Source organism: Necator americanus, chromosome II (assembly GCF_031761385.1).
Source record: "Necator americanus strain Aroian chromosome II, whole genome shotgun sequence".
Classification (NCBI taxonomy): Eukaryota; Metazoa; Nematoda; class Chromadorea; order Rhabditida; family Ancylostomatidae; genus Necator; species Necator americanus.
The window spans coordinates 31012215-31039242 of NC_087372.1; the positions used below are offsets into that span (position 1 = coordinate 31012215).

A 27028-nucleotide genomic window follows, 5' to 3' on the forward strand; every position below is an offset into this window, starting at 1 on the left:
ACATATGAGTTCAGCCTGCTACGAATTGCACAATACACTGAGACGTGATACGTAAGTGTCGTTTAATCTGTGAGCCTACGAAGATTTGATTTTCCCTCCCCAATGAAGTCGAAATCGACCATTTCTCCAATGGATATTTGGCGTAAGAATCGCACGGATATAGATGAACGGTGCCAGTACTTCTCGAAAGGCCCACGCCCGTGCGAATTTTGAGATGCTGTACGGCAACGATCCGTTCTGAAACTAAGAAATATGAAGCATCTCATGCAAAACTCAAAACATTCAGAAACACTGGAAATTGTTACTTTAATTACAAATAATACGCAAGTATAATAATGAAAAACAATAAAAAAATAGAGTTAAATAACAAAATAATTATAATAATATGCAAGCGAAAAAAATTAACACTACGAATGCTTGATAACTCCTTAAAACACCTGTTAAGGTGAACTCCATCGAAGAACGTTAAATAAGCGAGATACCGCGAAAAAACACTTTTAAAAATGAACCAAATTTAGAATTAAAATGAAAAGTTGCGCATGATAAAATGAAGCGACGATAAAACTCAAAATATCCTAAAGAGAAGTCATAGAAAAAACAGTAATGTAAAGAGAAAAGTACGAAAGAAAACAGAAGATTCCATTCAGCTTGTAAAAAAAGGGAATCGAAGGAAATAAGGACAAACGTTCGAAACCCGAACCTGTATTGATCGATTCAATGCATAGTCACATAGACACCAAGCTATGCAATGTACAACGTAGTAGATGTATGGATTGAAATCGAATAGGTGATTGGCACAAAGACAACCAATGACACCTGCTATGAAGCAGTCCTAGAATAAATTCAAGATGTGTTGTAGTTTGAAACACACGTTATGATAGCGATAGTTATGCTTGGAGAAATTTACAGACCTGCAAAGGCTCAACAAGCATCATATGAGGAAGCATTGCTATCCGCAGTTGCATCCATCTGCTAATTCTTGCATGAAACTTCGACACAGAAGGCTCTGCACTGTTTTGCAACGCTGGATGCGTGGATATTGCTGATAACCAGCCACTAAATACATTTTTTAAACGAACACGCCATATACTAAGGAGACTTTCAAGATTACGTGAAACAAAAACAAGGAAGGAAACTCTGCAACTATGTTACTAACAGCAAATCTGAATAATATTTCGGCTTAAGAATAACCGTATAAAACAAAAAGTAGAATTTTCAGCATATTGAGTCAGAATTGATTGTGAAAATTAGTCTAGAAAAATCCACTAAAGACGGAGTTTGTGAAGAAAACAAAGTCAAAGAACTGCAGAAAACATACCGACGACTGAATTCTAGTCCAATGAAGTAATCTTCAGCCAAAACGTCTCCGAATGCCTGGAATGATCAGACATTCGTGAGTGAAGATTTGAAAGTATTACGAAAAGTAAATCTTCAAATTTTATAAATAGGATGTAAACAATTTGATGAACAGGTTCCCAATTATGTTTCCAACTTTGAAGTATCGATAGTTTTTAATGAATGGGAAGGAGCAGTGGATTAGAGGCATCACTCCACGAATCTGAGGTGGTACGGATTTCAGGTGGAGTATTCGTATACCGGAAAGTAGATTATGGAGAGAGGCGGCTCCGTCCATTTCTTCCTAATTGCCGTAAAACACGGTCCGGAAGATACGGCTTCGGGCGTTCTGGCGCACTATTTTCTACAAGGAGTTCGACTGGAGCGCGCCAGCCTTGTGCGGCGGGCCGTTTTTTACGGTAATTAGGAAGAAATGGACGGAATCACCTTCCTCTCCATAATCTACTATCCCTTATAAGAATACTCCATCTGGAATCTGCACCAACTCAGATTCGTGGGGTGATGCCTTTAACGAAAGAAGTAGAACAAAGATTACAAACTTGAAAGAGAAATTAGCTCTGTCTACAATGAAAGAAAACCCCTTACAGCCAGTCCTCCACATTCATCTAGCACAAATTTTCTCATCAGCGATGACATCCCAGTTGAGCATACGAACTGCATACAGTTGCCTGCCAAATATATACGACCATGACTAGTTCCGAAGTAAATCTAAACAACAGAAAAATTTATATTAATCCCTATACACCAGCAAAATACGTCAGATTCTGCGAAGAAAAATAACGACTAATGACAAAGTAAACATTACACAAGGCATTTATAACCCATCCAACACACACCTGTTCCAGCGCTCCTGCAAAACCTTCGCGATCTTTGCAATAAGGCATTTGCGTTACGAGCGCTACATCGTCTGTCATTGAATTCACCATATCCATCAATGCATCAGATCGCATCAAAATACCTTCAAAGAATTATTGTGTTGAATTACATATTTAAAAGTCCTGGAGTATTCAAACACAAACAAAAGATTGTCGAGTAATTATTTCTGGTCAGGCGGACGAAAGTGTCCGAAATGTAAATCAGTTTGTGAAATACATTTACATTTCGCACGTCTTTAGTTTTTTTTTTTTAATATGAGATTGAACTTTGAATTTTTGGATAAGAAATTTTCAAATATATAACTAGAAATCAGTTTGCAAAAGTCAGGATCAGTTAGCTCTTGTTCGCTTTTGCGAAAAATTCCCTGTTAAATGTAATAACACGCATTTGGTTTCTTTTTCCTGCACACTAACTTCTACCTACGATACGAGTTTTTGTGATAGTTTCCTAGGCAAATACTCCTAGATAGTCCTCCCAAAGTGCAAGCAGTGATATTAGTTTAGTTTGGTCAAGCTGGTAAAACTTGCGGACACAAAAATACACGTAATTGGGGAATTCTTGAGAGGAGAAAGACCGTATCCTAGCAAGTAACAGAAGTGGCATGCAAAAGTTGCACTCTGTTGTCAAACTGTCCGTTGAAATCCGTATTATGCACCGAAACTGTGACCACTATTGAGTAGAGCGCTGCTCATATGTGGTCGCAGCATTGAAGAACAACAAGGTTCAATGTGAGCATCTACATGAGTTATTCAAGAAACATCAGCTTATTTCAAGAAAAAACTGTAAAATTGGAAAAAAAAAACAAAAAAAAAGAAGGCGAACTATTTGTATGTTACCTGCATCACTAATCATCACAAGAGGATATTTTGCATTGCGATAAGCTGGCATCATGTTATTTATCTTTGGATTCAATCCAACAATTTCACCACCTGAAAAAAACCATTGGAGAACGCCTACATGCTGGAAGTCCCTTAAACGAAAAAGATGCACTTACCGTAAAATATTCGAGCATCTACAGCCGGGTAACGATCCATGAGCTGTTTAACAATCCCTACGGCAGGATCGTGTCTGTCCTTGACACAGAACAAAATTTCAAACTAAAATCACAAATATATCAGAATGTAGCAGAAACGAACCCGTGGAAGTTCATGGGTACCAACCAGTCCGTAATATTCGGACCGGTTTGAGAAAAGAAAGAATTGAATAAGAATTCAAACAGAATACAAATACCTTAGGAAACTTCATCGTGAAAAAACTCTGCAAGTTAGTCTTCAAATTTTTATCGACACCTAGCAGTGGTTTGAGAATTGACACTCCAGCTGCATTCGGGTCGAAATCGACCACCCGATGCAAGCGATATTTACTGAAAATATTACCATATGATTTGTGTTCATTCGAGGTGTCGCTAATTTACAAAAAAAAAGAAAAATTACGGACCTGTAAGTATAGGCGATCAAATGCAGCAAGTATAAACATGTCACGAATACCATACCGATGGTCGCTAGTAACGTCCACCATGGTGGTAACAATGGCCATACTCGAAAGGGGAATAGTGTCGTCAGCGACCACGCACCCCACGACGCATTCACGTCATCTGACGACGTCATAAAGCGGTGAAGCGACAATGGAGACGACCAACTGACTACCCCTCCAGCCACACCTGCTCCTATCACCGCTGCTCCCGAAGACGTGTCCAAGGGATCCAGGTCTATAAAGAGAATTTGTTCAAAACAACATATTTGCAAAAGAAATACAATAATCTATCGCTGTGATGTAGCAAAAAATCATAAAAGAAGCTGAGTGGGTGTATGGGTCAGAACAATCCCAGAATAAGACTCTATGATTGTGTGCGTTGATATAGTGTTCCATCAATTTAAAAGTATAGTGCATGTTACTTAGTAAATAAAATGAATAGACAATTTTTTAACCGACAGGACTTCTCTGAGTGTAAACAAGAAGTTCATGAAATAACGAAGGTTGTCCAACACGCAGACAATGAACACGTGTGTTGTGGATCAACTAGCCAAGTTTTGCAAACGGTACTTGGATAGAATCATGGAAATGATGTTTTTCGTAGATTAACAAACTGCATCAATTTAAATAAAAACTTAACCAATCCATAGAGATACAATACCTGCTGCAAGAATAAGAAAGCACGAAATCAAACAAGAATTAAAGCACTGGTTTTTACTTCCTCCTTCATCCCACCCCTTCCGAAAAGGAATAAATAATGAGCACTCGCAAAAAAAAAAATTAATGAAAGGTCAGCGAATGGGTGAGAATACCATTTGTTTCGCGCTTCTGATTCTGCCAGGTCCCAATGCTGAATCACGAGTTCAAGTACTATGATTCACTACACGGTAATCTTACCCATGATAACAGCAAGGCTTTTCACTTCTCCAGCTTCAAAAAAGAAATCATTCTCGGATTCCATGCTGTGCAACAATTACTGCTCAATAAATTCTACGACTAGCCTTATAACCGAGTTCTATCTGAACTGTCCAACAAGACATCTCATCTTCAATTCCTTAAAAGAATAAGCACAAAAAGAAGACTAGTTGGGCCAAATCCTCTCCGAGCAAAAAACAACGAACACAAGAAATTGTAAGTTTTTTGTTCAACTTAGTGAGTTCTCTAGTCATAAAACGCTGCTGCTCATTGTTGGACCACAACTTTTTCTCATGGGTGACTAAATCACATAGGAAACGCAAAACGTTAAAGTGGAAAACATAAACTACACGAAGTTATAAAAATAGTATACAGTAAAATAATGAAAAAGGTGAGATAACTGCTAAAGCAAAATCCTATGTTATTATATAGGGGTTGGCTTCAGCTACGACAAAATCTTACAGCTGCTTACATGTATGGAGGAAGGTCAGTTGTAGCATAAGAAGTGTTGCGCAGGTGAAAGTCTGTGCAAGAAAACATGGGGAGATGCCTGTTGGTCAGCAAAGTCCAGTCAGAGAAATTATACATTGATTTCATATAGATATCTGAAAGAAGAATGGATAAAATAGAAGGCTCCATTGCTCTCCTTCTCTGCGAAATGTATTAAAGAAAGAAATTTAAAAAAATAATATCAATAAAAATTAATGAAAAATAATATTAGAAAATATGGATATCTAAGTGGACAATTACGGATTAAAACGAAATGAAAGGTCCGTGTTCTCCGGAATTACTCATCCGACACCCTAATAAAAACCCCAATAAAGCCCTCTACAGTCCAATAGTAGCTACCGAGGGTCCCACTTCGAATGTAAGCGCTTGCGCAAATGCACTAGCCTTCAGATCGTTTTGACCCGACTGTATGGTTTATGAACTCAGTCCCAACCTACATCATACCAGTCTGGTTCTCAAGAATTCAGTAATAGTCAATGCAAGAATTCTCGAACACAATAACCAGCATTTCTTGTAAAAAGATTGAGGATGAACCTCGTTGTACGATCCATTTCGGAACACAAATTTAAAAACGAAAGGAAGAAAAACACAAAAATTTCATGAAGCCTCAGATCCAAACCATTACAAAAGAACTGTAAGAACTTCTCAAAAAAGAAGTAAGAACTAAAGGTTACTAAAAGTAGTAGGAGCAATTAACGTAACGATTAGTAGGAAACTTGTTTCTTAAGTAGCAATCTGCTCTGTATGTGGCCATAGTAAACAATGTTAAAACAGTTCATGCTAGAAATCAGAGTTAAAAAGCAACTAGTGTTATTAAATGAGAAGAGCAGAAGTCCCTTAACGAACTATTTTCTTTTTCTCAATTTTAACCTTTTTTATTCCTACTTCGAAGGTCAAATAAGGCTTCCGACACCCTAATGAAAGCCGCAATAAAGATGTCATTTGCAGTTAATTGCTTTTCAACGAGCTGAGGACTGTGCAATTCAGGGATTTCTTTGAAACACTGTTGAAGAAATACTAACTGATACTTGCATAGACACTCCAGACAAACAACGGATTCAAAAAGATAATCATTAGGATCAAACATGACCGATACACAGATGGGCGCAGATACGAATAGCCAGGCCAAGTTGTGATCAAAACCCATGTACCCTCAACGTGAATGGTCACTATACACAGCTCCGCACTAAGCAAACTCCGCCGCATAAGATGAAGCCCGCAGTACATCGCGCGATTGTGGACGCAATTATAATCTTGAGGTGGAAGAGACTCGGCCAGGTGACACGCAACTTAATCTGATAGTTCCTGTTATGGGAAGCGATGGAATGGAAATACATGTTGGTCACGAGTTTTTATAAACAACATTGAGTCCAACACTCTTTGCATTATTTGCATACTTCACGAGACCCAATCCGACCGGCTTGTTCGGCGCGATGTTTGCACGATTTGCATATGAACACAAAACGATTGGTGGGCGATTTTCTCGATATCGAAAGAACCGGAAGTTAGGAAAGTGCATCGGGTGAAGTGCAGCTATCTCTAGGATCATCAACAAAAGGTGGGGTAGTCACCTCGAAGTGAATTAGATGAGATGACGTAAGATGAGTCGACATGGTGATAGCAAGAACTTCAGTTATTCACTTAAAGGCATAGTTAGCGATAGTGTTATCAATGTTATCGATGTCTTATGAGGCGAAAGTCTGCTCTTAGAAAAAGTATAGTTAGCGATAAAGTTGTCAGCGTCATTATAACCAATACCGATCCTGTGCAGAACATACATAGACATAGAATGTCCATTAATTCAACGTTTGAAGAGATGCAATCTATGCTAGGTGGGGTAACGTTATCTCTCTTGAGATGACCCGCCTGTGAGGTCATCTACAACTCCTGCGGCATTTCCAGATTCCCGAGAGTTATAGCAACATTATGGCAGGTGATAAGGTGCTAGAACTAATGCTAAGAAAAAGAAAAGGAAGGCAATTTAAATGAGACGGTACTTGTGCGAATCAACACTTCACCAAAGCAATTATGACTTACCGAAAATACTTTGCATGAGTGAAATGAAACAATACCTAAACACAAAGTTATGCAGCATTTCAACAAAGTTGGGATAAAGGTTCATAGCGAGAATGGAGAAATCCCAGGAAAAAAAGCCATGCAATCCCTCTCAATGAGTCTTGAGCTACAGTACGTTTTTTCTTTAAAAGTATGAAGAACGAAATTTAATCACATTTCTTGAAATTTTTTAGAACACATATTTGTAGCGACGTCAATATAAACAGAACAGAAGAGAAAACATCGATAATCCTCTTGTCCTTAAGCAAATCAAAAAATACTATAAAGAAGCGCCAAGAACTTTCTTTCGGATTTTTTTCTTGAACAAAAGAAAAAGTAGCCGAAAGAGTGAAGTCAGCTACACAATATTAAAAAAAAAGAAATGAAAAGAAATCACATATCCGTTTACGGAAAATCTATTTAGATAAACGACTCATGGTGAAGAGTGGGCCATTTTAGCGAAGAATATGCGAATATAAAGTGACTCAATATTTATGAGACAGAAAATTTTATCTTTAAGAAATGAAAAGAAAGATCACCAATAAAGATTGAAGCTGGTTAACTTTGAAGTTTGAGTCATCAAACACAGACTGCAGTCAGCAAACAAAGCTTAAAGTCGGCAAAGTCACGGTAAACTAACGAAAACGAAAAGAACGAATGACGTGCCAGGACCAACTGGAAAGTAAAGTATCGAAGGAAAGAGACTGCGCGTACGAGGAAACAAAAAGAATCATTTTTAAGAGAAAAAAAGTAGAAGTAAAAAGACAAAATAGCATAAGAGGACAATGCAGAAAATCTCAAACAATGTAACATTAATATATGTATGCGGTGAAATAGTTCATGGCGTGATCAAGAGAACCGCCGTTATCTCAGCGTTCACGCAATGCGTTGATAGCAGAAATCACGAATGTCGAGATGAGTTTGAAACTGTAAGGGCAGAACTCGAATTAATACAGTAAGTAATCATCTCCTTGGGTCTAATCACAGAAACCCTCTTACCAATTTGTCACTTGAAACTTCCTCTCAACACCTCAACATCAGAGAGAGGCCAACATTCAATTCACAAATATTGAAATTGAAAAGTTCTTTGGAAAATTCATGGTGTAGAATAAAAATTCGAAGATCCAAGAGTTTCTTTTACATCGTAAACAATGATTCACATATTGACACTCAAATTCAGGACTACACGCCAAGAATCCAAATTACAATGGAATGAATCACTGAAAAAAGGACAGAAGAATCCTTTGAATTAGAAATTCTTAACCAATCAGTAAACATTTAGAGTTTCTTTGATACCGAAAGAAAGTGAACATTGGTATGAACTTGCAAGGATACGTCTCTAGCATTCAGATCGACAATAAAGGTCATCAAAAACGAAACTTGTCTTACGAACCCAATATATATTACCCAATATCCCCAATATTCGATACGATCTTCGGGACTAAAAATGGAGATTTGCTTTCTCATGAACATCTCCCTTGTGATGAAAACTTGTGAAAGATTTGATTTTCGCGTTGTGATATATAATAATTCAATCGACCAATTCAAAATTCACTAGAAATTCTCAGTAAACGTTTTCAAAACATACTCTACGAGTAAACTGTAAGGAGATGTCTTTTTATTTCATAATTTAAGAGAAAGCAAGAACTAAAAGTGCTTTCCAAGAAGTGATTATAGGCACGAAATAATTGGAGGTTGGTGTAAATGGAAATAATAATTTTTTCGAAGAAAAAAATAATTTCTCTTAGAAATTACCCCAGAAAAAACAAAAGTGAGTAAATATCGCGAGGAAAGGGAGAAATGAAGAGAGCAGGCGAATCATGAACGAAAATATATCGACAATGAGCAATTCCCTGGCATGCTAGCCGTGGGAACATGATTTTATCGAAACGATGAAATCGATGATTCATGAAATCGTTTTTCTTTTTGATAATAAAAGGCGTGTGTTCAAGGATGAGTCAACGGCCACACGTTTTCCTCTTTGTGCGTAAATAGCGAACTATCGCAGACCCCATACAATGCATAGCAATGCTGAAGCGACCTCAGTAAACTTGTGTCAACCAGAGCAGGGAACGGTAGAGGTCCCCGCAGATTTCTCCGCGATTGCTTTCGAGACGCTACGTGCCCCGTCTGGTCATGCTCGGGAAGACGCCAGCGAAGCGAAGAAGCGTTCACGGAGACATAGTCAGACATCTTAAACGCTTCCCCCGCTACAGAGACGCAGAGAACTACACATCTACAAGGAACTACGAAAAGACAAATACATAGTAAGAGTTATCGACTAGAGGAATAAGGTGAATAATTACAAATTACAAGCCTATTGTACGCCAAAAAATCTGTAGGCTATATTAAAAAAACAATGTACTTAACAAAACTTGAAGTTACCATAGTGAAAAGTGATGTTTCACTGAGAAGGAACGAATCTCGTCATGATACCACCCTCAGGAAGTTAAGAAATCTACTCAAATGAACTCGTTCTTCCAGGACGTCAGAGATACAGAAGTACCCTCTCTCAAGTGCCTGTTTCTCAACCGTATCACCAGCTTTTTATTACGTTCCTAGTTTCCTTCGCTCCATATTTATTCACCTGTGTTTTTAAACTGCCAAAATTATGCGTTAGTTTCACAAAGAGCCAACCTAAGCTGCAAAACTTGGAATCTACATGTTTTCAACTACCCTCATCCCACTACTTTTTATCGGAAATATTATGATGCAAGATGATCGAAAGTTTTTCGACATACCAGAAGTAAGAGATATCCTCACTTGAAATATGAGAAAAATATGCATCTGATGGCTTCAAATTACGTATAAGAAACTTCTCATTAAAAATTGAAAACATTCTACCAGTACTCCCACTAGAAAATTCCAAACGTGTTTGATTTTCTGAAAGTCTAAAAGAAGATCGTAAACTTCATCCTAGCTTAAAGGCATCACTCCACGAATCTGAGGTGGTACGGATTTCAGGTGGAGTATTCGTATACGGGATAGTAGATTATGGAGAGGGGGGTGATCCCGTCCATTTCTACCTAATTGCCGTAAAAAAACGGCTCGGAAGACACGGCTTCAGGCGTTCTGGCGCAGTATTTTCTACAGGGAGTTCGACTGGAGCGCGCCAGCCTTGTGTGGCGCCGCATCTTCCGGGCCGTTTTTTTACGGCAATTAGGAAGAAATGGACGGAATCACCCCTCTTTCCATAGTCTCCACTCCCGTATACGAATACTCCACCTGAAATCTGCACCACCTCAGATTCGTGGGGTGATGCCTTTAAATAAAGTTTCTCGATTACTGAGGGTCATGAGTGTCTGTTTCAATATGCTGCGATGCAGCGTACGGTAAAGGAAATTAGAGTAAGCTATTTTGACACCTGACGACAGTGAACTTCCTTACGATACATTCCATTGTAAATTGCTAACGCAAGGCATGATTGGAGGCATGCTCGAAAATCTACAGGAGCCTTTTTACAAGCTGCCAGGCAGAGCTAATCTCGACAAAACAGATTTGTTCCAATGTCAAAGTACAACAATTACGCAAATATTGACGTTTTCCACGCGACCTCAACATTTTTCAGCAGACGCATGTTTTTGAGAAACTCAAACAAGATGTTTGTTCAATGCCATCGCAAAAATCACGTCGTTGAAGCAGAAGGAAAAAAGTTCCGTTTAACGTTGAAGTTCTTGAAATAAAGTTTGTAGCAAATAGAACGAAAGAAAAGTGGTTAACTTAACTCAGTATCTGAGTGATACGCTAACAGGTGCTTAGGTGATGTGAAGAAAACTTGGTCAGAGAAAATATGAGAGAAAAAGTAAAGCGTCATTTTTTTTTGAAGGTATAGCAATAAGACGAGTTCAGAAGCAATCAACCAGTTACAACTCGTCGATGCACATCTCTTAATTCGATAATCAAGAGAAGAATTATTTTTCAAGCTTCATTTATGATACATAGGTATAAACTCTAGTTCCCATTTTATAGCACGGAAAAAGAAACACACTAGCCAACTACTAACAAACACTAACAATGGGTGTACACCTCTCGATTTCTATAATTGAGCACATAAGGGCTGATGTAATTGATAAGTAAGAATTTACCAAGAATAGGGTGTAGCCTAAGTGATACATATTGCAGGAAAAAGCAGCGCAAGCGCGCCTTATAGAACAAAGTAAAATGAGCATTATGATTTTTTTCCATTTTTTTTTTCTGAGATCAATCTCCGTTTATTTCATAATTTTATAACACCTAACTATTTTACTATTTTATAACAACTAACGTCGTAAAATTGACTGTTTCAGGTGCTCGTAAAGGTTTCACTATCTGCACATATTTGCAAGAAATTGTAAAGGTACTTCAAGATATATCATGACTACCAGAAAAGGAACCCCTTACAAGCATCACCCTACGAATCTGAAGTAGTGCGGATGTCAGGTGGAGTATTCGTATACGGGATCGTAGATTATGGAGAGAAGGGTGATTCCGTCCATTTCTTCCTAATTGCCGTAAAAAACGGCCCGGAAGATGCGGCGCGTGCATGAGGCTGACGCGCTCCAATCGAACTCGTTGTAGAAGGTAGCACGCCAAAATGCTCGAAGCCGTATCTTCCGAGCCATTTTTTGCGGCAATTAGGAAGAAATGGACGGAATCACCCTTCTCTCCATACTCTGTGATCCCGTATACGCATATTCCACCTGAAATCCGTACTACCTCAGATTCGTGGGGTGATGCCTTTAAGCTAATATCGAGCAATATCACTCTATTTCACCTAATAGCTCAGCAAATATCATCCTATTTCCCACAGACTCAAAATTTTGAAAAACTTTAATCAAATATTTAAATACATTGGTGACTCTAAGTAAAAAAAGAACCTGAACTGGAACATGTTCTCAGACTGATAAGCGTTTTGACAAATACTAAAAATTTCGTGATTTCGGATCGACTTCAACTTGCAACTCTGGAACACAACTTCAACACGGGCCCATCCTGGAACAATGTGACAGAAAAAATAATATCGAACTATACAGATGTAAAGAACTCCTGTCGCATAGGTAGGTTTCCATGGATACGATATTTTCAAAACACATATTTTATAGTTTACTCTAGCCTACAGCTACATACTCATACACGCACGTAAAACCTGATGAAGGCTTTTCTTTTCCCTTTTCAACCTTTTCTTTACTATGACACTAGTATTAGGTTGTTTTAAAATTTTTATACAATTCTGAGATTAAATGACGAAATGTTTGAATGCTGAATCATTGCCACTATTTTGCCCTATCTTAAGGAATACGATGGTTAGTACAGACGTGTACTGGGACATCCACACTGGTCTTTCAACAGAACTGCCATTTGATATTTTGATAATATTTGAAGCATAGATGAATAATTAAGAGATGAACGTTAGAATAACGATAACAGCATTTGTCCTAAGCTTCCAAAACGAAAAGAACATCTAACAAATCCCAAACAAATCCACAGAAACTAATAACAGATACTATTCATCTGTATTTGCCAACTCCTAGCCAAAACAAATAAATACATGTCATGCCTGCCGCGAAAGAAAGTGGAAAACATTCACATACACATCTCAAGTGGGTGGCTGGCTGGTTGACAAGAAAAAAAACTTTTGGCAAACTAGCAAACTACAGTAGAATGGCGCATCCAGTCAGTACGTGCAACTACACTCACGTTTCCTCAAGTCAATCTGAGGCAGAATGCTGAATGTGAAACAGTGAAACGTTGAGTGAAACAAGTATCACTGCAACGAAATTTTGTACACCACCTGTTAAAGACAACGTATCACGAAATTGACGTTGTGGGAAAATCTTGGGTAATCCGCAGAATTCGGATTGTGGGTTACGGAATTTAGCCAGGCTCCGCTCATCTCCTCTAAGAACGGCGTTCGCTCCTACGGGGAACGGCAGAACACGTCCACTTCTACACTCTCCGGTCCCTTCAGCAGCTTATTCTTTGGTTTTACTTGAACAGACTGGTGAGGAGGCATCATTGATCATCGTGCACTCGCTCGTGGACGCGGCGCGTGCACAGGGGTGGTGCATTCTAGCTCACCCAGTGGAAAAGAACGCCGTGTTCCATGACATTTTTTACGACAAAGAGATTGAGCGGAGCAACGCTGGATTCCATGATCTACAATCGGAACTCGGCGGGTTCCTCGTGGTTTCCATACCAGGTGAATTTCATGATACTCTGCTTTTACGTTCACCGACACGGCTCTGACAAAGTGCATCGATCAATTTTTTTTAGATCGCCTCTTCATTACAAGTGCCTGGCCCATCATCTCATCAGCTCATTAGGCCGTTTAATTCACTCATACTCTTCTTCAGGAAATTTCGAATTCGCGAATTCTCCACGTCCTTAGTAGGAGCTAGAAAACAAGAAGAGAACAAAAATCATAAAGAAATTGCAGATATATTGACGTTATCTACAGAAACAGCCATAAAGGTATATGTGCTTTATTAAATACAATTATATAGAGCATTGAGCTCTCAGTATTCGAAACTACAAGTATATCTCTGTGGATAGTCAGCAAAACTCAGGCATATAAGGAACTTAGAGTATACCAGAACCGGGCAACAGGAAATTTACTGAATTCGAGAACAAAAGAGAAGTTTTCAAATGTCAGATTGTTTAAGTTCAGCTTGTCCAGGAAACCACCAGGAAAAGAAGAAGAAAGGAGAAAACGTTCTGACTCTTCAAAGCAATGATAGACCCTCCCATTTAATCAAGAAAAGTGAATAGATGCGAACCTTGACTCATAGTAATCCTTTGACGTGTGAGAATCTGCTCTGAAACCAGATAAAGGATATATAGATAGCAGACAGAAGCCAGAAGAATTAAGTAAAAATAGAACTGATCCAGCGAAGCAAAGGCGAAACTTGAGAAACCCTCTAAAATTTAAGTGAATGAAAACTTTTTGTTGACAATTTCTCATAACTGGACAAATATACACCCACTAAAGGAAAACTATGAACAAGAGGCCTAAACGGGAGTAATGAAATTTTGATATATCCAGTGGTGAGAAACCTGCAAAATTGATTTGCAACTAATTTCGTTGTTCATAGGAAAGCACGTGCTAATGATTTTCCAGGAAAGCACGTGCTAATGATTGCAGAGACTTCTCGCTGATGAAAATCACACGCGTTACTACGTAATAATCAAGCAAGAGACTCGCGAGACGTGAAAATTAGAATTCAGATGACTACAAATTTTACGATCTGAATCACACATACTTATGAGCCGAAAGACGGAAGAAATCTATGGACAGGTGCAATCATGCAGTCAACTTGCTTTGGATACACTAACACCGTATGAACTGAAAACATGGATACAAACGCGGTATCAATCTTCGACCTGCACTTTATTAGGGCTAGTTAGTTAACACTTTTATTTTTGTAGGGAACGAAAACGAAATGAGCTATAATTGGGGGGGTAGGGAGAGGGGAGAAGGAGAGGAGCGAAAGAATAAACCGGGTACAAATACCTATTCAATTCTAGGCAGTATTTTTTAAAAGAAAATCCATCATATCTAAGAGATGTGAGAGAAGAGAACATGATGTTGAGTCGGTGAAAAAAAAATGGGTAATGAAAAAGGACGACATAGGATAGGAGACAGATAAAAAGCGTCCATGGGTTTTATTAAATGAAAAACGAGTAAAAAAATCTAAAAGAAGCCGAATAAATCGAAAACAAAGAAAGCTTTTCCACACGACAAGCCCTTGAATTGAATTAGTGTCAGAGTGTCAATATAAAGTGATTCAGGAGTGCTTGAGGGAATCGAAGCCAAATCGTGGAGGAGGCTTGACGAGACAGCAAATATATTCGAATCAAGACAAGAAAGATTATGCAGAGTTCCAATATAATTTTAGCGTATGCTACAAAACGTTAGTCCGTGTAATTTCTTCTGAATGGTAACCGGCATTTGTTATGTGAGCTCCTCATCTTGGTGAATTTACATGAAAATTACTACAAATAAGTTCATGAAAAAAATTGATATAAAAAGGAATCGATGACTCAGACGTTCCTGAAAAGGCACACCACTAGTAGATTGTGAAATACTTTCTATATTGGCACCGAACAATAAGAGATAAGAAGTGTGTCTCGTCTGTCTACGCTTTTTTGCTTAGCTTTGCTAAGAAATGTACATAAAGAATCTGAATAGATACCGAATGGCATCTCAAAACAGTCGCACAAATCCGGATAGCCATCTTACGTCGTTCACCGGAAAACACCAAGCAATCAAATGCAAACCGTGCTCAAATAAAGGAGGAACGAGGAGGGAGAATCGAACGACAAGCATCCACAAGAGAAGAATATTGACAGGTTTTCAACACCTCAAACATTATTGCCCGTAACCATGCAACCGTCATACGGCACGCTTTGAATAGGAACTGTACGCTTCAAAGAACTCTTTCCAAAACTGCTCGCAGAAAACACACCTACTCCCATACTTTCTGTCACTATTCAATGTTGCAAATGCTTCGTTAGAAGTACAGCATCAGTAGATCAAACTTTCTTCCGCTGAATTCTAGTTCTACTCTTTATTTTCGCCTAGAAGTGAGGACCTTATCAGACCCATTATTGCATTTAGTGAAGTATTTGGGGATGAAACTCAAATAAGAACCGATCATCAAATACCACAATCAAACTCACATATGACAAAAACGTCACAGAAAAAAATCACAAAACAACGAGAACCAGGCGATCTCTCTATTCTTCCCTATGACAGTTCTCTGAGATGTGTAATCACAACGACAGTTCCACTGATAAAGAAACGACACAAGTTAATAAATTGGCGCTAGACGGAAAATTAATACTAGGACTTACGGGGAAAGGAGATACAAAAAGAATGTTATGAGTTCGGTGCAGTCATAACATTCTTTTTGTATCTCCTTTCCCCGTAAGTCCTAGTAGTCAAGTTTGAGTTTGTCAATATTATGTCTTCCTTTGATATGAGAAATGAAAAACAAGACAGACAAAAATAAGAGAGTAAGAATAAGGCAATAGGAGAGCACCACTACATAGTTTTATTGATGAAGATCATAATACCGGTATGAAAATTTTTGAAGTATTAGTGAAGGACAAGAAAATAATCACATGAATGAAAACATCGTTTCTAAATCAGTCCAAGTCGTAAAGTTGCACATTCCTAATGGGATAAACATTTGATGAACCAATAACCATTGAGAACGACACTAGGGGAAAAAATAGAGGGAGAAGGAGAATTTGGTCAAGGACACGCATTTTCTTGAATAGAACGTGTTACACTTGACCGTAACCAGGATGGTGACCCAAAAATGAATTTCTGAAGATGGACATAATCTTATATGGAAACGTGTTTTGAAGGAAACTGATACTATAAGGAAATAAAAAGTGAGTAACTAGGTAACCAACTAAATAAGTAAGAAGTAAGAAAGTAAGAAGGAGAATAAGAAAGGGAAAAACTGAACTAAGCTTGGACAAACCAAGTGAAGTGTAACTGTTATGAAGCACTACACTACATATGAGACATCTGCAACCGTCTACACCACAATCAATGGCGCATCATTAAACTGCCCTTCTCCACACAAAGAAAGGAAAGGGTAGATGCAGCGACATCTCCCGCTAATGGAGACCAGCATAACAAAAGTTCTTTTTACTTTGTTCATAAATGCTAGGAGGAACAGCGAATATAGAAAGCCAAAATGAAACCAGTATCAAGTTTCACGCAAGTGAATCATCCATAAATTCAATACTGTTTCGCTATGAAAAGATACCTAAGCGTATTTTAAAAAAACAGGCTACTGAAAACTTGTTCCTCCTTTCACCTTAAGTGTATGCATGTGATTACCTCACATACATATTTCTCATATTTTTCCACTCATCGAAACACGATTGACAAAACTACACAACGTACAGATTCTAAAATCTGTCAATGTTTGCAGCAAAGAAAAAAGCACAAATGAGGGAAGGTACGGACATTCGTTCCTCAGGCGCTTGGCAACTACAGCAATAAGAAAGGAAATGAAAGCGGCTTTAACGCATTCTGACGCCTGCAGGAACTACAGAACCTTCGAATAGCTCTACGGAAGTAATGAATTATTAATAAAACACCAAAGAACAAATCGGAGCAAAATCAAACACAGGAACATTTTGAAAAAATCCATGGAATTTCAGAAGAACCAGGTAACGAAATTTGATACCATCAATTGAGAAAAATGTAGAGAAGAAAATAAGCATCAAACGTTCACAAAGCGGTACAGGTAAACAGAATTTAATAAAATGACATTTACATCTTCGACACGGCAGAAAATCTCATCCACCTTAAAAAGTGAGTAATAAATGAATGACGATATAAAAATTTCTAAGGAGGAGGCAAATCTGTAAGATCTCGTTGACTCCTCCCATTTGTTTCCCGGAAAATTTGCTTAGAAGTTATAATTAAAATCAATCAATTGAAGTAATATCTAAAGCATTCAAGAACCCTAACATAGAGTTCATCACCAGTCCAACCACCAGTTGTGTAAAATGTTGTTTTTTCTTATAGTTTTTTTTTTTTGAAAAAAACCAAAGGCTTCTTACTCAGATTTGAGTGAAACAAAAGTATATGTAATAGTTTTTGGAAAGTCTTTCTTTTTTTTTCCTTAGCCGCACTAGTACGCAAAAGTACAGCGAGTTACTGATAACCCATCACCACATAAAGATATAAGTATATGGAGAAAATCGGCAAAAAGAGTGGGAACGTTTTTCTTTACTCCTTACACATGAGCGTTGAGATGATACAGATATCAAAACGACTCCACTTGGCCAGAGGTCGAAGCAAGATACGAATGTCCAGTTAATCCAGAAATTAAACATTGCAACATTCAAACGCATAACTAATTGTTTTCTAATGAATAACCACATCTCATGGAAAAAAAGAAAGAAAAAAACTAATGACTGGAGGTTGGAGCAGTATTATTAGACCCGTAGGTGTAAAATAAAATCAGGAATACTATCATAGTCCATACAACACCTATCGCTCACATTAACACTATTTGTTTGCACAGTTGAAAGGTATATAGTATCAAGACACAAATCACATATCATCAGATAAAGGTTTTGTTGAAAATTGTCAGAGTAGAGGGAAAGAGTAGAGATCAACACTACTAGTAGTGTAAAGATACACAAATGGGAACATAGCGAGGCAAAACTCAGACGTTCACAACAAGTAAAATAAAAGGAATTTGAGGATGATAACGCACTCACCCAATTTCTGATCGACCGTCCCGTCGCAGTCGCTCCGTTTTTCTTAGCGGACTAAGAGCGAAGCTCTACAACAGTTAATACCTGAAATGCAAAGAGAAGATAAACGCTCTTTCCTGATTTGACTAGATTCAAAATTCACACATTCAAATCATTAACACATCTCGGGTCGTGCATGACAACCCACGGAATAGAACCAAAGGGGAAGTGACTTCAATGTGATGTGTTAATTCAAACAAAAAAAAGAATCTTCATCTGAGCAGATTACTAAGACTCCTTAACTGTTATAATGTTGAGAGACTAGTAAAGAATAGGAAGTGAAATTTGAAAAAATTGATTGAAATAAACAAATTACGAAACAGCATCAGATGAGAAAGTACTATGGCATGTAACCAGGCCATTCACGGAAACAGTAGCTAAAATAGTAAATATTTATTCATTCACTTAATTTATTACGCAGTATTCTGGGTGAGAAATTGAGAAAAACTCGTATAAAACCACGACACTCGGTAAATCAAAATCCAAGCCATCAATATATGTACAACAGTGACAATTTCAACAATATCACATAACATCATGCAAAAGTATAAAAGAATAAAATTTTCAAACTAGCTATAGACTAAGGTGCACTAGGAACTGTGGCTGTCTGAAGCAATTTGTTTACTTTTACAAAGTAGTTTTGACAAGTTAAAGAGGTAACAACTACAAGATAGATGCAAGGGTGGAACGAATGTTCTGGCGATCATTTATTAGCAAGACCGTAATATGACGAAACTAGGAAGTTATGGATCATTGTGCACGTAACACTCACAGGAAAACATCGAAAGTGCAAAAGATGAATCTAAGCAAAGTTAATACTTTGCTTCTGTCATCTTTTGACAAGTTAAAGAGGTAACAACTACAAGATAGATGCAAGGGTGGAACATTCAGCCACAATTCACAGCCACTTAATCTACATGAAAAAAATGGTGAAATAAACTTCAATATATTCAACCACCGAAATAAGCAAAGGCCTACTGTTATCACTGTTACATTATCACTACCTATGATACGTCACTCTGACTGTTTATTTATTCTTGTCAGCTGACTGAGAACTGAAGGTACCCTTAAGTGTAACCTTAAATGACTAATGTTGACTTAACCCAAGAAAACACTAAATTAACACAACACAGAATGGTACGCCAAACAAAGAAACTCACCGAAAAAATGATGAGCAACCGCTTAAGAATTAATTTTCTGCTAACATTGCGAAAACGAAGTGAAAAGATGAACAAAACAAAAAAGTCGCTAAAAAATGGCAAGACATCGAAATGAATCTAAATGGTTAAACCGTCGCACCTTTGTTGTAATGTAGCAGTAAAGCAGTACTAGCAAACTATAATTGCAAACGTTCCGCAAGACCAGGACGTTTGTCCTTTGCCATTTTGATGTGCTGTAACGTCATTGCAAGATGTTTTTCCAGTGCATCCGCTTCAGCACTAACATCCAACTGAACGGCATTGTCTTTGGTGCGGGAAACCAATTCCACTAGCATGTCCTCAGTCACCTGAGCATAATTAAACATGACATTACGGAGCAAGTAAATATACAATTTAGGGAGACACTCTAGTAGAGAGACTTACTGACTTCTGTCAAGAACCTATTTACACACTATAAGAAATGAAGTAGAGTCACTCAAAAAATTAATAAGACACCAATAACATGAGAAATTATCGGGACATTAGTTCCTTTGATAGTGCTCCTATAATGTCCTTGCAGGTTTTTAGTTCTTCTTAACCAGTAAACAATCTCGTCAACTTACATTTAAAACACAATGGGGACAGAAATAAAAAATGGTGCTGAATGAAAAAAAAAAAAATGACACAAATGTAGGCTAGCAAAGTCGAAAAGAGTTGGATTCTTATTATTAAATTTAGAGGGAGCTAGATTTATGGGAACTTCATTTATGACAAAAATCTATTAAAAAAAGGTACTCTAACGCAAGGCGCTGGAAAAGTCCAGCTAATACATACCTCCATGCAATTATCTTCATAATAATATAGGAGCGTGTTAATGATCTGAATGAAAAGCTGTTGTTGTACGATTGGTTCCAAACATTGCGTAGCGATCTGAAAGATTAATGACTCGACGTTTAAATGAAACATAGTCATCAAAACGACAATATCGAGTAAAAACGACTTCTTCCTACACAGCAAATTCTGAAAGAAACAAGGCGAAAGAAAAAGAGAACAATTCTGTTTCATATTTTTTTGTACGTTGCTTGCTGAACACTGCAGTGATAACGGTCGTCTCAGCTTGAGTCAACCTCTTTGCTTAATTAGAAATCTAATTTTGTGCACTTCAGGAAGAATCGATCCAATAATTTAATAATTTACAAGGGTCAAATACCCAAATAAATAAGAGTGATTCAAAACAATCACCTTTCCGGCTTTTTTGAGCACTTCCACCACTTTGTCACCATTTCTCATCTGTCCTCCGGACTCTGCCGTTTCACCTTTCCAGTACAGTGCCACCACTGTGCAAAGTGTACGCACTTGATCCGCCTGAAAATTTACCGAAATAGGTAGCAATGACAATATGAAAAGTTTGGAAGCCACCTTCTTGAACATCTTAGCGGCAGCTGCAACAACGATCTGCCCTGCTAAAGTATGCCAGCTCTCAGACGGTAAATTCCGAATCTCTAACATCGTGCCAGTGATTAGCGACATTGCACTAATTCGCTCACGAGATTCAGAAATTTCATCCTCGAACACAGACATGGCCTGGAAAAAATCAGGAGTATCATTTCAAGGTAGTGCGTATCATAAATTGACGTTCCTACAAAGTTGGGCACCAACTGCAAGGCGAAAAAAAATCTTCTAAAAATGACTAATAAGTAATAAGTCTCTTCTAAAATAAGTAATAAGTAGCCGAAATAAGTAAAGCTTGAGTAAAACTCACAATTTAACGGAAACAATCTCGTTAAATAGCGAGCAATATAGGTGTTACTACTTTTCACGGGATTTGTCTCTAAAGAGAAATTGAGATGGAAGAGGCAGAATACCTTTGATATGAATTCGTAGACCACAGAAGCCGCGTCCGGCATGGGAACCTTGTCAGCAACCATAGCGCCCTTAAGAAAAAATTCAAAATAAAATAAGGCAGATTTCAATCCAGCTTACTAAAAGGACAAATAAGAGAGCTTGATTAAGGCGTGTTGGAAGTCATTTATGTCTGAATTCTCACGGATGGCTAGAATTCCTTTGGAACTCCATATCTAAATTGAAATCAGAATTCAGCTTCAAAATTCGTACAAATGATAGTTACCACCTCCACTTAAGAACTGTTTCACAACGTAGTTTTGAAATGATCGAATCGAGCGAATGCAGACGCAATCGACCGATTTTAATTGCTCCAATTCTAGATATTTATATTGACCTTCGACAGTCCCGACTTCAATTCTATGAAACTTACAGAGACACTTCTTATAAAATGCCCTTGAGTGGAAATTAATTTTTATAGTCGCTAACCTTCGTTAAGCTATCGTCAGTTGCAACATTTCGACATAAACTATGGAAATACGATGAAAGTACATCATACCTCCAGGTACAACTTCAAAGGCAGATCTGACATTTCCGCAGTGGTGATTAATGCACCGATCGTTCCCATGGCACACATAAACATTTTGCGCATTTTTGCTTCCCAATTTTCCTGAAACACGATTGAGGGGAGTAGTTACGAATGAGGAACAACAAAATAGGATACTTTACCTCATCCTTCAAATCTACAAATCGTAAGATTAATTTGTACAGTTCAAAAACAATTGGGGCTAGGGTGTATCTTATCCGAACTTTTCCTCCAGCACCTAATATTTTCCTTGCATTGTTCAGCAACTGAAAAACGTTTCAAATTAGTACAGCTGTAAACTATTCAAGCGGCAAAATCATATTTGACAATTTCTAATAAGGTACAAATCCCTACATAGGGAATAAACCAAAACTAGCAAAACTACGAGGTAGCAAAAATTGTCCCCCCCCCCCTAAGAAAGTCACAAAAAAAGTTAGCAAAAAAGATGCTGACCAAAAACTGTTCATCTGGTGAATCAGCCTGGATAAGATGAACAAGTCGTGCCACTAGGTGTTGCTCGTCTTCAAAGTCCTCATTCTCCTAAAAAATTAACGACATTTTAGAAATGTCAGAGAACAATGGACCGACAAATAGACAATTAAAATACCGTCGCATTAGGAGGTTGATCTTGTTGATCTACCAATACCGAGTGCAAGACAGCACACATTACGGCTACATCCTCCTCGGTTCGCATCAAGGTACCGTATTCGAGCATGTTCTATGCAACAACATTTGACAAAATTGCATCTTAGTGATTAGCTTGTCACAAAAAAAGAGGAATAAATGGGAATCCTCATATTACTAATTCTACGTGCAAAACCAGATCAACCTCTCACCTGGATGATATAGGATGATGCCAGACAGCGCCCATGATAATTGAAACATTCCATCACCGGTACGAACTCAGTGAGCTCAGCAACCTTCAAAGCGTTGTTATATTCGTCCACTGGTAGTCGCAGCAACTTCATTAATTCTCGACCAACGGCATCGAACGGTTCTATCCTAAATTTTGCATGCGGTGAATCCATACTTCTTCAAATGAAGAAAAACTTAAAACAAATGATATACATATACCACAAAAAAAAGTTTCAAAGAACTCAAATTTGAGTTCACCCTCGTCATAAGTTAGGATAAGGATAAAGGATAAAGTCACTGGCGTATCAATACACTTGGGACGCGTCAACGCGTTCTACTGTAATTCGTAACCGTTTCTTCATTAGGCTAATATCCGTAACGGATATTAGCACAATGAAGAAATGAATAACACACACCTTCCAGCACGCAAAAAAAACATGAGTCAGTAAACTAAACTATCGAATAAAAAACATTTCTATTCTGTGACTAAGTGGAATGCAGCGCATTTCCCTGACCAAGGTATAAGAAAACCTTGCAGTCGCATTAAAATAAGAATAAATATATTTCCAACTCACGCTGTTTTCTTCTTCTCTTCCAGAATGCATTTGAGGCTCCCGAATGATGTATTTGCAAACTCAGGTTTGTCGGGATAGCATTTTATCGCTAAACTAACCAATGCAGCCTTAAATAGAGCTTTTTTGTGTGCAGTTCTTCAAAGACGGATTAACAAATATATTCCTCACATAAAGCGAAACAATGTCTTCTAATGGCATATCTGTACGATTCTTCACAAGATTTTTCGCTTGCTCCGAGAAAATGTCGAATAGCTGTATCTAAAGGTAAGAATGTCAAGTTATAAACGTTAAAGATAGAAATACAAAGATAGGAGCATAAACCTTACATCTGCAGGTATCCCTTTGCCTTCGGGGTTTGCAGCAAAATGTGCAAGCCTCTCAATCAAAGCAATGAGAATGTTCTTCACATTGACCTCCTAAAACAAAATAACAAAACATTATATCGCAAAATCCTTGCTGAACATTCGATTGACACCTTACTTAAGAAACCACAGTAATAGTGCATCAAATTCAAATTTGAGAAAAACGTACCGGCACTAAATCACCGCACGCCCTGAGAAATTCGTTCAGCGTCGCTAAGTGAAAATCATCACCAAACACTTGGATTACACATTCCATAAGGTATTCCTGAAACGGCAATACTTCTTGCGAACTATTTTTTCTGTAACGAAAGTGTAGTTCGAATTCCATCAAATAGTGACTTTTCAAAAGTGAAAGAAAATGAGAAAGAGAAGGATCTGAGGAACACTCGAAACCAATGTAAAATTTGTAACTGATAGCGTCAGATCTGTTCAAAAAATGAGAAAAAAAAACCAGAAGAAACAAAATGTGTGCTAACTTCAAAGGAAAGGATTAATACCTGCGATATGTGATCTCGACAGGATACAACCTGCTCCAAGATGCTTGGGAGTACTTCTTTAACGTACATGTCTTCGGTAAGGTTTTCCAACTGCGACAATCGAACGAGATTTGTACCAACAAGTATTCTACAAGCAAACACTAACCTGGAGAAAACAATTCTAAATAAATAACTTTTTTTTCTTCCTTTCTCTTTTACTGTTAAATCGGCGCCTCCAACAAACTAAACCAGTTATTAAACGAAACTAGAGTAAAAAAATGTCTCAACTGTTCTTCGAAAAACAATGAATACTCTGCAAGAACATAACCGCGCAAAGGTTTCTGCAAAATCTTGGTGGTAGAAACATTGCTTCACTCAAAATCGGAACAAGACCAGCGAGCAAAAATGGTGGTCGTATACGTAAAAGGATTGGTTGATTTCATGGCCAACAGAAGCTTCCCCTTTAGAGTGAATAACGATAAAGCGATAGCCAAACGCAACTATATAGAATCACCCAAAGGTTGCAATAAAAACTGTTTTAGTAGTAACCAAACTGACCGCAATTCCATTCTATCCTTTTCTCTCTTCTCCCTCTCCCTAGATGGACCTTGGTGTTGCATCCGAACCCATAATTTGTTCATCTCCGCAAAGTTCACTAGCACAAAGTGAATTGCGTCTGAGACGGTTCCGTCACAATCGCGCGGCTCTTTGTCCGACTCGGGCAAATCATTCACCCTAAATATTTTCATCGGTGCCATCATTTGCATAAAACTGGAACCCCGATTCGTGTAATAGTTGTAACATTTTTTGCTACTCCGTTAACTAACTATAACAACAGAAGTAGTTATTATTTTTTGAAGTACCACTACCAGTATCACTGCAATATCTGTAGGAAAATGCGTTGTTATCCTCAGTCTGCAGGAATTAAATGCAATAAATATTCTGCACAGTCAAATGGACACATTAGTGTTTGAAAACCTCATTTCACGCACGCAGACCACGAACTTATTTAACTTATTCCAAAACACCGCTTATGCAATTGATAAAATGTATTAGAACTTTCTCTACAAAAAATAAAATAAAATATAAGCGATGGAAAGACGATTTGCGGTGATGAGAGAGAAGTGTGGATACATCAGCGAACTTTTTAACAATTGATAGTATTGAGTTTGACAAATGCACTCATTCTAGTGGGTCACTCAGGATTTCGGTGCTTTGAGGAAAGGAGCGGTGCCTATTTAATAACTATCAGCGACGTAGTACTGTTGTCCTGATCATTCCTTACCTATTGCTTAGTGATTGCTGTTGAACTCAAACACGAATTCTGTTAAAAGAGAAAGGCATTCAAAAAGTTGTGAGTTGTGCAACAAATGAGCAGCACTCTTTCTTTACTCAACAACATGTTGAGCAGTTTTGCAAGCACTAATAAACATTTTAAAAAAAACGTACTCTGTTGTAGTGAGATCAGGATTATCTGGAAGCAGCGTTCGGGTGCTCTGCAATAAATAATTCCTCAAGAAGAGACCCCGCAAAGGATGTTGCACACCACGACACATCTCCACGAGATCACTGAGGATATTTCGTCGAGTATCCTCACCGCATTTAATGTATACGACTCCAATAGTTATCAGGAGATACCTGAAATCAGTAGCTTAGTAGAGGAAATTCCTTTCCAAAAGTGTTCGAATAATTCTCAGAACAGAAAGAGAAGGGAAAATGAAAGAAACGAGCTCACAGTCTTGGCACTATTGCACCAGCATATTGCACACATTCGTATAGATTTTCAATTTTCGTCTTATCCCTTTCATGTTCATCCACTAAGAATGACTCTAGGTGTTGTAATTCGCTAATAGCATCCATATCTTAAAAAAAAATACTTCAGCTGTACGATAAGTGGGAAAACCATACGCGACAAACGTAGAACAGAGTAAAACAATTGAGAAAAATGCAACAGAACTAGAAAGAGAAAAGGAAGTTACTCACATAACCTGTAGTAAAATTTTGGTGACAGATCGCTAGTCTTCAACTCACTCAAAAACTGAGAAGCGTGCTTCAGAGCATCCATCGTTTCACCCTGAAGCAAATGGATAGAAATTAAGAAAACAAGTGCTCAAATGCAGCATTCGCAGAACTTTTGCTTCTAAGCAATCAACCGATATCTCCTATTTTATCTATTTCTCGGTAGAAAGGAGTATATTTACGATAGTGAGGAGCCGTACACTCCTCACATGAAGGGGGTCTAGCTCATGAGGTTCAGCGCAAGTGATGAGGATCCCTTTGCCAACCGTCCAGAAGTAAAGGGGGTCGGAGCACCGGCCCCCACTATCGCATGTATCGAAAAGACTGTTGCTGTAAGACAGTCAGGGAACAATCACAAGCTCTCGCGAATATATTAGGAAGATAAGAGATGAATGGATGATGTGCCGATTTATACGTTTTTGAATACGAAATAATGGTCTGGTTCTTATGTAATGTACTACATAAGCATTAATTCAAACATGGTGCAGGCAAATGTTTCCGAAGGAGTCCTAGTTCCTAAGAGTATCCTTGAATAACGCTCTGATAGATTTTAGACAGAACCAGCACGTACATTTAACCTTCTCCTCATTTAATTCCAAACCATTGAAAAACCAACCTTGTCGAGACAACGCTTCATTTCTAATGATTCCGCCCTAACAACTCGAGTGGCATTTTCTAACAGCTTCTCTTGCTCCGAATTTATTGTGGCGTCGTTCTTCAT

The 27028-nt window shown here is 38.0% G+C and overlaps 1 protein-coding gene across 4 annotated transcripts; it reads right to left on the reverse strand.

Annotated features, from left to right (window-relative positions):
- Positions 1 to 75: 75 nt before the first annotated feature.
- Positions 76 to 27028, reverse strand: RB195_020031 (uncharacterized protein; the record flags this gene model as incomplete). Of its 4 annotated transcripts, none has more annotated exons than XM_064188153.1 (32): positions 76 to 237; positions 701 to 832; positions 912 to 1056; positions 1319 to 1374; positions 1942 to 2064; positions 2193 to 2314; positions 3069 to 3161; positions 3227 to 3329; positions 3463 to 3595; positions 3670 to 3826; positions 3893 to 3940; positions 18418 to 18459; positions 19804 to 19960; positions 20427 to 20522; positions 20835 to 20957; positions 21012 to 21176; positions 21458 to 21526; positions 21994 to 22104; positions 22164 to 22286; positions 22474 to 22560; positions 22628 to 22738; positions 22857 to 23022; positions 23451 to 23557; positions 23619 to 23708; positions 23777 to 23866; positions 23982 to 24077; positions 24310 to 24436; positions 24847 to 25023; positions 25738 to 25926; positions 26024 to 26150; positions 26272 to 26362; positions 26924 to 27028. In XM_064188153.1, the coding sequence occupies 32 exons, from the start codon at positions 27026 to 27028 to the stop codon at positions 76 to 78; spliced, it is 3723 nt and encodes a 1240-aa protein (XP_064044032.1). The 4 variants fall into 4 exon arrangements, with proteins under 4 accessions (XP_064044032.1, XP_064044033.1, XP_064044034.1 ...); XM_064188154.1 differs by having other exon boundaries at positions 3879 to 3940; positions 18418 to 18468; positions 19791 to 19960; XM_064188152.1 differs by lacking the exons at positions 76 to 237; positions 701 to 832; positions 912 to 1056; ... (7 more) ...; positions 3893 to 3940; positions 18418 to 18459 and having other exon boundaries at positions 19790 to 19960.